At 39.7% G+C, this 13,417-nt stretch overlaps 1 protein-coding gene across 3 annotated transcripts; it reads left to right on the top strand.

Moving 5' to 3' along the window:
* Nucleotides 1–3,459: 3,459 nt before the first annotated feature.
* dtx3 (deltex E3 ubiquitin ligase 3) lies at nt 3,460–8,556 on the top strand. 3 transcript variants are annotated; one of them, XM_085260364.1, is made up of 5 exons: nt 3,460–3,920; nt 4,133–4,173; nt 4,625–5,427; nt 6,294–6,511; nt 6,658–8,556. In XM_085260364.1, the coding sequence occupies exons 2-5, from the start codon at nt 4,161–4,163 to the stop codon at nt 6,731–6,733; spliced, it is 1,110 nt and encodes a 369-aa protein (XP_085116490.1). In that variant the 5' UTR covers nt 3,460–3,920; nt 4,133–4,160; the 3' UTR covers nt 6,734–8,556. The 3 variants fall into 3 exon arrangements, with proteins under 3 accessions (XP_085116490.1, XP_085116492.1, XP_085116491.1); XM_085260366.1 differs by lacking the exon at nt 4,133–4,173; XM_085260365.1 differs by lacking the exon at nt 3,460–3,920 and having other exon boundaries at nt 3,997–4,173.
* The last annotated feature ends 4,861 nt before the right edge of the window (nt 8,557–13,417 follow it).

Here is a 13,417-nt window from a genome sequence, read left to right as displayed (position 1 = left end):
ACTAAAGCATCTTGATTATCTTTTTTTTCTCTTTCCCAGCCATGTTGTAGATGTGCTGCTGTGCTTGGACTCATTGTTCTGTTGCATGACCCAATTTTGGGCAAGCTTAAACCACAAACCTCAATGAACTGAAGCAGTATTGTAAAAATGAGAGGGCATAAATTCATCTGTAACTATGCGAGAGACTGAAAAAACATCTGACAGTAAACTTCAAGTCATTTCTACCAGCCGTGATCTACAAGGTACTGAGTTCATCTGTGTTTTTCACACAGTGCTTCTGCATGTTGGCATAGTTTTGTTAAATAATGGCACAGTATAATATGTCATGGATTGCTGTCTATCTGAAGTTGTATTTATCTAGTTTTGAGACCTGTAAGTGGATGATGAAATTGATGATGAAATGTAAGGGACAGGATGTACTTTATTTTGTAGATTGATAGAGTAGACACTATCAACACTTTCAATTCAATATTGCAATTTTTTTCATCTACCTAAAGCTATTTTGTGAGTTAATGATTTTTAAAGAAATGATGATCTAACAATAGTTTGTTGCTTATCTTTCTAGTTTTTCTGCCAGATAATAAGCCATAATTTGTTTTTTTGTGAGTTTTAAAGCCAGTTTCTTTCTTTTTTACAGTCCTGATCGCCTTTAATGGCCTGACAAGTATGTTGCAAAAAATGGTTGAATGTGCTTTAGATGTAATTAATGTAAAAACAAACAAACAAACAAAACAAAACGTTATTTTAAAGCTGTGCACAGTAAGATGGTGCACATTAAATCTCTGAACAATGTAAACAGTCATAGAGGGTTTTGATTCTTCTTCTTCTGGCTGCTTCCATAATCACCGTATCTCTAGCATCTTATTGTGTCCACTCCTTCACTGCATTCATTAATCTTTTCTGTGGTCTTTGTCTTTTCCTTCTACAAGATAGCCTACCTTCCAAACACACTTCCCCTTCTCTCCTTCTTTTGTCTTGCCAACATTAGCACAGTTTTCAGTGTCATTGTTAACCAAGGCTCCAACCAATCCAGCATGGGAATCTCATTCTTGATTTGGCAATGATTTTTATGTCAGATGCCTTCCTGCCACAACCCTCTTCATTTATCCGGGCTTTGGACCAGCACTGGCTTGTGGCCCCCCATGGCTGGATTTATAGAGGGCTTAGATTACTTTTTCATAATGGTTTGGTAATTCTGCTGTAGTCTATCATTTATGTATTATTCTTCAGAGCAATAAAGTATCTGTGTCATTCTCCGAGACAATTTTCATGAAGAAAGCATTAAAATGACACGTGTAATACTAAAACCCCTTTTGAGATTTAATATTGCAGAAATAAAAGGCCAGGTGCACAAAGCTTGGAGCTGCCCCAGTCTCAGTGAATAATGACCCATTAGTCACTGTGCTCAAAGGCATGGTGTCTTCAGCAAGATATGACTATATTTTAAACATATAAATCTCATCTTGTCTTAAAAAGAAATTAAAAAGCAAAGGCAGTCACTATCGCAGTACAGTTTAAGGGCGATGGTTTTAAGAACTGTTTGCATTACTTTGCTTCATGATGCTCTGTTTCGCTGCTGTAGCAGCAGTTGGACAGTGAACAAAACAAAACCTTCCAACCTCTTTAGATGGTGGTACACCTTGGACGGGTAGCCATTATCGCAGATATTCACCTGAAGCAGTTTGTGGAAATTTAGACAAAGAAGGAAGCAGCTGACATGTTTTTTCTATTTTTTATTTTTATTAAACTTATATTAGAATTTTTGTTTCACTGAAAGCCTTTTTCGTGAACTGTGCACCATACATCAGTCTGGAGAAGGATCTTTATGCCCTTGCGTCCACTGTTGTTTTAAGTGGAAGATGAAAACTTACTTCAACTTTTAAATCAACATTTATTTGAAAATGTGAAGTATCGTATGTGTAGATCTGTAAACGTGTGTTAGTGTCTCGTGTGACTTCATTTTATTGAAAGCACACATATCATAATTCATTCATTCATTATTCATTCATACACAAACCTACATAAAGTGAAAAGAAGAAGGATAGAGACTGTGATATTGTAAAAACACTGCATTTCTTAAGCACATTGCTTGTTCCTTTTTAACAGGGGTGGGAATTAATTAATGAGAAACTGAGACTGATGCAGAGGGCTGAACCAAAAGGCTAAATTCAGTTCTGCTCAATATTAATTTGATCTCTTTACAAGCTTTTTAGTGCAGACCTCCACAATAGTCCCAGTTTCTCAAGGATCGTATGTATTCCTGTCACACAGGAAAAATCTTTAAAGTCAGAAGTTTACTTGTGATCTGTTTGATGGAGTCAATGGAGCTATCTATTTCAGAAAGATAGAACGCCAAGAAACAGAACTAATATACAAATTAGCTTAAAGAAAACAAGTAAAAATTATATAGAATAAGAGAAATGTCAAAGGGCTCACTTTTATTGGTTAATAATATTGAGCTGTATTTTATAAGACATATTTAGGCTTAAAGGAAACCTTTATTATCACAGTGAATAGGAAACTGATGTTTTCTATTCCTGTTCTACGAACAGACACTGATTGATGCCTATAGACTCAATAGCTGTTTAATTGATAAATTGGCAAGAAAGTGTTGTAATGAAAATGAACAGATGTTTAATGTGGTGTATCTCCTCAGTCATCTCTGCGAGCAGTGAGTTGCCTTATCTTTTCCTCTCTGTGAGGGCTAATAATTCCTTTAACAGGCTCCGTGTTGCTGCCTCATTAAGGACAGAGTAAATTCATGACAGGATGATGGCGGATTACTGTCATCTCCCATTAATGCAACCCTGATCTCAGATCTTGGTTATTGTTCAGAAAAATTATAAACACAGGCAAGTAAAAGAAAAACGTGTAACCTTATTATAAGCACAAGAGAAGGGATTTTTTTAATTAATGTTTTGATATTGGTAATAAAATAGCTGCTCTAATAAGCACATTATTAAATATGATCTATTTGCCATTTATTCTCGTAGATAAAAAAATATAAACAAATGAAGGATGGCTCAAGACTTTTGCATTGTTTAGTAACCACAGGATGAATAGTAAATGATAACCATGTTCCAAATAATATATTGTTACTGGTGCATATGCTTACTACATTGTTTTTCTAACCCTGTGTTAGCCCTGGCAACCTGTCCAGTGTGCATCCGAATTCTTACCCTATCCTCCCCCAAGACCCTAAACTGGATAAGATATCCAGTTAGATTAGATAGATAAGTAGACAGATATCAGTATTGTTATTTGTAGTATACAGAACATTCTGAACTGTGACATTAATAAATAAATTATCACATAGAAGCTGTCATGCTCCATGTATTCTTCTGTTATCATAAAAGCTGATAATCATGACATTACAGAATGAATCACATTATTAAACACACACACACCATTTGTCAGCCAATCACGTCAGCTTAGTGACGAGCTTCCTGGTCACATTTTCTCGTAGGTCCTAGTTTCCTTAATAATGTTTGCTGCCACGCGCTAAACAGAAAGGGCACGGTTACATTAGAAAGCTCAGACACAAGCGGGCAGAATGAAGAGGAGAAACAAATTATCTGACTGTAAAAGGCGGACACACGGCTAGTGTGCTCGGAGCCAGATAAGAAGAGCAACTACAAATGCTATTTACTCCGTGTTACGCCAAGGACGTATGAGGAAGGCAAACACAGGCGTGACTGACAAGAGGAGGCGCAGGGTTTGGGGAACGTCCGTTTTAAATCCTTCAGAGATGTGAATCATGTCTTGACTACAAAAAGATTAGCTTAACTGCAGCAGTACGTCAGATTTAACAACAACAATAACTAAGAACTACAACAACACAGGCCTCCTCCGATGGAGCTCAGTGCTCTTTAATCCAGCCAGAAACCTCCCTGACAGGCAGCGACGAGCTACGGCAAAGGGTGAGGTGTCGAAGTGATCGAGGTGGAGGGGTTGGTGTGGTGGAGACACTTAGGCTAGCTAAATGTTCAAGCTAAATGTGTGCGAGGCTAAGCTAATGTTGCGATATCGCTGCCGCCGCGGTGGAGAATGTCTCAGTGTAAATATCGGCGAGCAGCTGTGATTACGTTTATTCCAGTGCTTCAGTCTCTTCCTCTCTTTCTCTGTTCAACAGGACGCTTTATTCGCGATTGAAGGAATTTATGGGATCACAAGGTAACCCTTTCACCACAAAACAAGTGTCACTCTCAAGTGTTTTTGTTGCGTGTGGCCCCCGCTGTCAGTGGGCTTTCCCCCCCCTCGTGTTGTCGCGCGTGTGACGGGATTAAGTTTCCCTTGTTTACAGTCTGAATTTGGGAACAGCTGATACGTCTTCAGCAGTGCCGCGACGCTGTTATGTTTCTTTCTGAATCCGCTGCAAATAGACGTAGATTAATTTCTCATGCACAGATACACTGCAGGCAAAACACAGCGAGTGCTATGGTGGTTTTATGTGCGTGTGCCTGAGCGCCTAAATTATATAGAAAAGCACAAAACAGCACAGGTGAAAAGACTCCTGCGGCCATGTCTCATTAAAAGATGAATGCTTATGAAAAAGCAACACTTTTTGTTTGAACTTGCTTCTGCTGCTCAAACACTGATGACTTTCATGTGCCTCTCTGTGCAGTTTCCTCTGATGAGATGAGTGTGAGTGCTGGCCAGGGCAGTGATGAGGTGCTGGTTTCACAGGCAGTGTGGGATTACCTGACTGCAGCTGGGCGGCCCTGGCTCATTGACTTCCAGCACAAGCAGGGGATGAGTGCTGGTATCATTAGGCGAGGAGAGAGGGGGGGCTGCTGTGCTGTTCGGCTGCAGCCGGTGGAAGGCTCGAGGAGCGTCGGGGCTGGTGTGATGGATGGACCCATCTCCAGCGAGACGCGAAAAGCTTTCATTGACTTATGCCGTTGTGCCCGCAAAGAAATGAGCAAACAGGAGGGGGGATCCAAGAGGAAGAGGGCTCTGCTGCCCTGTGTGGGAGTCCTGGAGCAGAACGGAGAGGGGAGCCTGCTCCAGCCTCCACCTCCCCAGCCTCGGCGCTCCCAGAGACAGCAGCAGAGGTTAAAGAAGCCTGTTGACGAGGAGGCGTGCGTCATGCTCCACGAGGCTGCCCAGAGGAAAGATGTGGACTCCAGCATGGCTTCCCACGGTGAAACCGAGGACAGTAATACTTGCTCGATCTGCATGGGGGACATAGTGGAGAAGACTACCCTGGAAAAATGTGGCCATTCTTTCTGTCGCTGTTGCCTGGATCAAGCCTTTAAAGTGAAGAAAGCGTGTCCCGTCTGTCGGCTGGTGTATGGGCAGCTGATTGGGAATCAGCCTGCCAATGGCTCGATGATTGTAGAACGAGATCCTGATCTGGAGCTTCCTGGCCATGAAGGCTATGGGTGTATCTGCATCATCTACAGCTTCCCTCCTGGCTTACAGGCGGTGAGTAGATGTGGACAGTAGATGCAACTCAGGGGAAAAAGTTTTAGTAATCATTTGTGTGTGTGTAAAGAAATTTGTTGGACTTATAATTCAGATTGTTAAACATTGTTAATCATTAGAATTCCAGTGAATAATTAAGAATAGGAGTGTATTTATGTAAGAGAGTCTTACTTTGGCATAAAAGAAACCATATTGCACATATGATGACAGTCTCTCTCCTCAGTTTGACTGCGTATATTTACTCTTTCTGTCATGACTGATGTCTCGCTGTTTGACTTTAATGACCTTTAATGTAGCCACAAATTTACAGTTTCCAGAGGGAAGTTCATTAACCTTAAAAGGTTATTCTAAGGATGCAGGATAATCTACATAATAAGGGTCGTAATCTCTCCAAAGCCTGTCACGCTAGATTGCATTCAGCTTTTCTGTGTCTTACTGTGTAAACGTCAAACTTGAGCTGAGAAAACATCTGTTGACAACGAAAGTTGGTTTCCACACAGTAGGAAATTTAAACAAGTGTCAATGTCGGAATTCCCCTGAAAAAATAAACTGCACTTTTGTGGGGTTTACCTTCCCAGGAAACAGACGCCAAGTAGAAGGGGTAGAATGTGCCACAGGTGCCTTATCTCTTATCAAATTAAGGTTTAAGATTGTCTTTATTGTTTCCTAAAATCTCTCCTGGATTGAAGAAACTGTCAAAATTACAAAGTAGCTGTAATAGATTATATAAAAAACACATTCCTGCTGTGTGAAATATGGCTAAAAATACAAGACCTGGATGTGTAGCAGTGCCCCAGAACTGAGGCATTTGATTGTTTAAAGCCATTTATGCGTTTATAAGATCATCACACTTTAACTCTTAATAGCCAGAACATCCCAACCCGGGTGTGCGGTACCCAGGAACAGACCGTGTGGCCTACCTCCCTGACAGCCCTGAGGGGAACCGTGTGCTGGGCCTGCTACGCCGGGCCTTTGAACAGCGCCTTATCTTCACCATCGGTACCTCCATGACTACGGGCATGCAAAACGTCATCACCTGGAATGACATTCACCACAAGACCTCAATATGGGGCGGGCCACGCTGGTATGTACTCACTTTCAGCTGGAGGTGAACAGTTAGTGACGCATCTCATCCATGTTCTTGACAGAGATGTGCTGTCAGTTGTTGCCACTATTACTTGAGCTTGAACTCATACCGGCGCAGTGATGGCTTTTTATTCCTTCTTACAGTTTCGGCTATCCTGACCCCACGTACTTGGTGCGAGTGACAGAGGAGCTCAGAGAGAAGGGCATCACAGCGGACTGATGGCAGGAAAGCGACAGGCTCTTCCAGGATTTTGTAGGACTTTCTGATTGTCCTTGCGGTGGACATGACTCAGCTCCAGGTTTTGCTCTTGAGACTGCCCGTCTCTTAAAAGATGACTGAAGACAAAGACCTCAGCAAACAGGAGTCTAATGCTGCAGCAGAGCCCATATCATTCCACTAGTTCACTTCCTCAGTTTGCTCATTTTCAGTTTATCCCAGTGCTACACGTGGAAGAAAATACTCGGGAGTGCAGTGCATCCTTGTATTACAGCTTCCACTGTTGGCAGCAGGGACTGATTTGTGACGCACATATTTAAGAGCATTGTGATTTGTTGGAATTCATGGTACTTAATATTGTTTAGGAAATCTTAAGTTTAATGTTAACGTTTATGTTATATTAATGTGTATTTCTTCTCTGGGGATCATCTTATTTCTTATATAAGCAGACATATTTTGTTGAATTGCCCCCCCTCCCCCCCAGAAATGTTTGTTGAGTTGTTACTAATTCCACGTTATAAGGTCAGTACATGGCTCATGTCGCAAGGATAGCACTGCTTCTATAAACTGAATTAATTTTCTGAAGATGTTGCAATCTAAAGCACTCACAGGCACTTTGGTAAGGAAGTATGTTTTTCACTTAAGTAGAAATAACGGTTTTTGCTTCCTCTTTTGAGAGTGCTCGGGGCAAACCCCTACAAAGTGGCTACAAGGTGATGTCAATTGCTTCATTCGTGTGTCTTCTTCACCCTTCATTCATTTTCGCTTAAACAGGAAGAATGTTAAATGATGTCTCATAGCAGCACCTTTTTAACTTGCATTTGGACTTCCCACTGGGTTTTTCCCATTGGTCACGCTGGTTATTTCAAGATGTCTCCCAAGTGTTGAACCCATTACATCAGTTGTAAGTAATGTGCTACTCTGATTACCAGATTTATGACGATGTCAAATATCAAGGGCATATAGACCAGTTAAACCAAATCGTAGGCACAAAAGCTCTTTAAATATCCATGCCTCTGTTCCTGTCAAACTGGGAGGTTTGCCTGCTAATCTTCTCATTTAAAATGAGGTAACTGTTTTCAATTAATTTATCTAAATAAGTACTCTAAAATACACGGTGGAGAGAGAGAAAAAAGAAATTGTGCGAGAACAATAATTCTAATTTAGGCTGGGATATTGATCTCATTTTGTTGTGCCTTTCTTACATTGATTTTTTGATTTAAAAAAAAAAAATCAAGCATGATGTTCCTGATGGATAGTACATAGGTTTGGGCTTATTTTGATGTTAGTTAATAGGCAAGCAGCATTATGTTTGTAGCTATACTATCTGGCTTTCAGTGCAAATGCTACACAGCTCATGAAGATATGTATACTAACGCTAATAATGTTATTAGCTTCACCATAAACATTCTTGTACTCCAAATGCTGGAAAACCCCTCAGAACTGATCAGTCTATATGTGTGAAAGTGATTTGCTAAGTGCAGTAACTTGCTTGGCTAGCGGCCACTTTAGTTAATTTAGGTCAGATCCGTTCATCAGATACTTTCATTTTGTTGTCATTCCCTTTATTTTAGTTAAGGGACCAACTGAGATATTTTTGGGACACAGGATTGTAGTTTACTAAAGCTACTGTGCAAACATTTCTATGCATTACACAACTAAGGAGGAGCCCGAGGAGAGGCGATAAGTGTGAGAAGTGACATGTATTACACATTGATTGTGAAGGAAACGTTTGAGTTATGCTTTTCTAATTGTGTTGACTCTTGTACTTTGTTCAAAATAATGTGCTTTACATTTTAATACTTGAATAAAGAGTTATGTTTGGATATTCACTGTCGACCCTAAATAAAAAAGATGCGTCATAGGCAACTTGATCTCAAGCTAGTGATGATTTGTTAGGCACGAGTCCAGATTACTGCCTCTAATCATGCTTGTTATAGAAATTTTTTACAACCCCTGGAAACCAAACTTCTATCCTCTTTATACCATCTAATGCTTTAATAGTGGCACTGCTTTAAAAACACTTCTACAACTTGATTGGCTATTTTTTCAGTTGCGGTTGTTTGAATATTGAACTTCACTGTAGTGAAGTTGAACATGTACACAGTCCTCAGTGAAAAACACTTGTAGGTATCCTATAATTTCACAAATAAGAACCGCAGTTTACAAGAGGATAAGCACAATGGTTATACCAGTATTATCAACTTGTAAAAGGAAGAATTACATAATGGATCCCCACTGGTAGCTGTATGCATTTTAACTTTATGGCTCAGCAGTCATTCAACAACTTAGTGTTTGGCTGAATGAGTAATCAGAGTTCACCACCTGTTTGAGTGCATTTTGAATCTTTTTTCTGCAGAACATGAATTGCTTTTGGAAAAAGCTGAATTGCAACCTGTCTTTCAGTTATGAAACAGTCAGATACTAAAGTTGTAAATTCAAACTAATTCTTACAAATACTGTATAATAACTTTGTAACTAAGTACCTGCGGTCTTTACAGACACGCTTTCACTCTAGTAGTTATACAAAGGCACTTGCTACTGGGGTGTGTGCATTGCAGCAGTGTTTAGATGGGTAGACCCAAAGACTTGTAAGTAAAGCACTGCATTGTAATGTGACCAAAGCTGACTTCCTGTTTAGTGGTTTTCTAATATTATTGTGGATAATTGGGGTATATTGATGCAGGCCTATACATTATTTGTATTTTTATTTTACAAGCTTTACCATGTAACCAGATGTCTGTGAGGTTGCATGACAGGACCCCAGACAGCCCACTTAGATGCAGTCAACATTGCAATACAATACTTATTTTCAGAACACCATGCTTTTGCTTGTGACCCCCCCCCCCCCCCCCCCCATCTTATATCATAGATTAAAATACAATTGTGATTGATAGGTATATATTCATCTTTCAGTGGACCTAAGTAATTAGAGCAGGGATATACGCTTAATATATCCAAATTGGATCAGTGTAGCCCAAACTGTCTCTGAGTAACTGAGATAGGTGGAAAAACATGTCTCAACTGTCCCCACTCATCTTTTATAAATTTTTATTTTTATTTTTTTAACTGAAAGGTGAGCCATGGTATGTCAGAATAGGACTGGGCTAGAGTAAAAGGCAGTCTACAGTATTGCCTCTTCAAAGTAGAACAGAGAACAGTTGTATATTATTATGCTAATCTTATACAGTAAAGTTCATCACTGCGATAATATTCTATTAAAAATGTGCCTTTTGGTGTCAATGTCAGTGAAAGTGATAAATTATGATTAGGTTCTTTAGCACAGGGTCCCGAGTTTGCATCACTTCCTAGTACATGGCCGTGCATCATCCAGTTGAGACGAAGCACACGCACTTTCGTCATTCGTCCTCATTTCTACGTCACAAATCTATCTGCGTTCATACGGGAGAAAATGGAAAATTCATTGAACAACCAGCAGCTTGTTCTTAAAATAATTATTTATTAACTTATTATTAATTTTTTTTTTAAACAGCCATTTGCATGGAAAAAATTCAGGGGGAGAGAGGACTTCTCTCCCATCAGTGTGCATTATGGGATCCAGGCGGAAGTAACTCCTAGCATTATTATTTTATACTGGTCGGAAAGCTCGTATCCCAGGTCCCCAGACTGTCACATTTCATTTGCATGCGTAGTGTCTGCCTTTTACATGTGTTCAATAGCGTGTGTCAGTGTGCGACATACGCTTCATGTTAAATATATGTCCACTAGAGGTCAGTGTTGCCTCTCTGGATTAATATTGATAAAATGGATGCTGTGGGGGGTTGTATGGTATCGCCTGTAGTGAAAAAATACAAAATATAAATTGCTCACATTGTTTTATGGTGACATTGGAATGTTTTGGGAAGTGTATTTTCTGCATGCTTATGTGGCAGCTACTGCAGAGAGTTTATATTAGCTGCCCACAACTTGGTTGTATAGGAACTAAAGCATGACAGCAACATCCTGTGAATGTTTTATTATTTACCACCAAAATTAGACTGTAATAATGTTTTTAATAATGTGCTCTAATGCTGTTTATAACTTTTAATTATTAATGATCATGGCCAGACTCTGCCAGGCATATTATCTAGGATAACTTTTTTTTTTTTTTTTTTTTTTTAAATATTCCTGATTTCTGATTATATTCAGTGAAATGCACTCAGGGGTGATTTGTGACGGAAGGATAGCAGCAAGAATGAAAGGGAGATGTATGGTTTGGAGACAATGGTGCTGACAAAAAAGACAGGAGGCCAAGTTGGAGGTAGCAGAGCAGAAGATTTTCATTGGGGGCGACCAGATCGGGTTGAGCAGTTTAGAGACAAAGTTAGAGAAAGGGAGGCTGAGATGGTTTGGGCATGTGCAGAGGAGTGGAGGGGGAAAAGAGAAAGCTCCCAGAGGTGTTTCTAACACTGCCGCATTTTACCACTGTCACTGTGCATGTTTGCATAAGTGGGCCATAGGCACAGTGCAGTAAAAAAGTGTCCCCCCACTTCCTGATTTATGTTTTGCATATTTGTAACACGAATCTGTTTCAGATCATCAAACAAATTTTAATATTAAGGAAAGATAACCTGAGTAAAGACATCAGGAGCATTTTCCCTTAATAAATGATGTCAATGTTTAAAAATTGTATTCAAAAATAAAAGTTATGCGATAATCTCAATACTGTAAGTGTGACCAATATGCAAAAATAAATATGGGAGATAATATGTTTTCACAGCCCTGTATCCTATGCCCTACTCATGTTAACATGCATCAGAATATAAACGCCCCAAAAAAGTAAAACACTGATGTTTTTGTGATATGGAATTTTAAGTTTGAAATAATAATCTAAATGCTGTAAGTTAAATGCATTTATGCATTTTATATATTGTATTTTTTCTTACTCCTTTGGCAAATTAATCAGACTAAAAAAAAGGAGAGAGAAACTTACTTTAGGTATGCAGTTCCACAGGTTTGTGAACAAGTGGGAGACCGCTGGATATTTTATGAGGGAAGAGGGAGAGGAGTGAGGGTATGTGGGGTTGTTGGAGGGAAGAGAATACAGGAAGATGCAGAAGAGGGCATCATTTAACGTGCTGATTCTTTCCCTGTTTTAAAGACATAGCTTCCTGGCTTTTACCCCTTTGGTCCACTAGAGGGTAACACTCTTCTCAGAGAAGGCTGAGCGATGGCGTCTGCTTGGTATGCAGCATGCCCACGGTCCTGCAGCACCCGCTTCATTGCCCAAGATCAGTGAGTGGAGCCGAGCATCTGCTACATTTATTAACTCTGTTTCTGCTGGGCACGGGGGCAGTTTTACCCACAGCAGCTGGCATTTTACATTTGACATAAAGTGGGGATATCACCTTGTGTTTGACCACACTGACCCCACAGTCTCTGGTGGGAGTGTAAATACTGTTGAAGCTGAGTGGTGGTAGTTACACGAGGAGATGACACGGCTCTGTCAAAAGGTTAAAGACAAAACAAACAAACAAACAAAAAACAGAAGAGATCATTTCTGGGATGTTCTTTTTAATCGCACTATTTTGTTTACAGTGCCATCTGTTGTCACATATTAAAAGGAAAACTAATGTCCAAGCAATCATTAGCAAAAACAAATTAAAACAAATAGCAAAATATAAGGTTTTACATATGAATATATATTTTTGTTGTCTGACCAGGGGATGTTTGGTCTAAAGCAAGAGTCCATAAAGAACACGGATGGACAACATCATCAGCAAAATCAATAATAAATCCCAATTTCACAATACAAATCCCAGTTGTCCAGATTTGCCTTTCACTGGTCTGACCAGCTCCCATTCACCAAGTACAAATATTCACCTGGTCTTTTTCCCAGTAGAAATACTTAGTTGAGGAAATACATTAACCTTTATTCCTGTGAGAAAGAGGGAAGATGTAATGAGGTGGAATTACTGGGCTTGGCCTCTTTAACGCTTTGCTGTAAGTGTCTGGGGGCATTTCTGTGGCCTAGGATCTCAGGGCATCTGCTGCTCTCACAAAGCAGACCAGGACCCATCTGCTCAAACTTCCCTACCATCCCTACCTCACTTCTCTTCATCTCTCCCACAATTAATCTGTGAAATCCATACAGTTTTCTCCATCATTATTCTTTTAATCATTTTATTCTTTTAGTTTATATATATATAGATATTTATTTCCACACGCTTACTGAAAATGTGTGCATTTCATTTTGTATTGATTATTATTACATCTATGCATTGCCTGTTACATAGTAACAAGCATTTTTTTGGTATTACTATATACAAGCTGGGAAACTAACTTGTATGTGAGAATGACTAGTCTATACAGGCAGCAATATGCACTGAAAATAAAACAAACATGTCTACTGCAGTGTTTGTTTTCAGTTCAGTGGATGTAACCTACATTTTAACGTGGAGTATTCCATGTGAATAAATTTCATAAGAAGCCATCCTCCCGACATAATGCCTCCAGGCTGTGCTGTTTAAATGTAAAGTGTGTTGTTGCTTAAACTGAAACAAAGTGCCACAGACCCTCCAGTTTTTGTTTTAGTGAGGTTACTGGAGCAGGTTTTATATTAAAAATGAATGATTATTTGTCCCTCTCTACAGGTATTTCCCATCCCCGTCAGTCCATCTGGTCCATCTGGGCATCACAGAATAGGGGATGCTGCAGAAATGTAATGATAGCTATAAATATGTGTCA

This window comes from Mchenga conophoros, linkage group LG20 (genome assembly GCF_057382185.1).
Source record: "Mchenga conophoros isolate Kocher_MC1m ecotype Shallow Benthic linkage group LG20, M_conophoros_male_GT1.1, whole genome shotgun sequence".
Lineage (NCBI taxonomy): Eukaryota > Metazoa > Chordata > Actinopteri > Cichliformes > Cichlidae > Mchenga > Mchenga conophoros.
The sequence above is the reverse complement of the archived record's forward strand: the minus strand, read 5'-3'. Positions and strand labels throughout refer to the sequence as shown.

Bases quoted from the DNA above. Each gene is read 5' to 3' on its own strand.
- dtx3 (XM_085260364.1), top strand. The intron at 5,428-6,293 runs GTGAGTAGATGT...AACTCTTAATAG, and splicing joins TCCCTCCTGGCTTACAGGCG to CCAGAACATCCCAACCCGGG. The intron at 6,512-6,657 runs GTATGTACTCAC...TCCTTCTTACAG, and splicing joins ATATGGGGCGGGCCACGCTG to TTTCGGCTATCCTGACCCCA.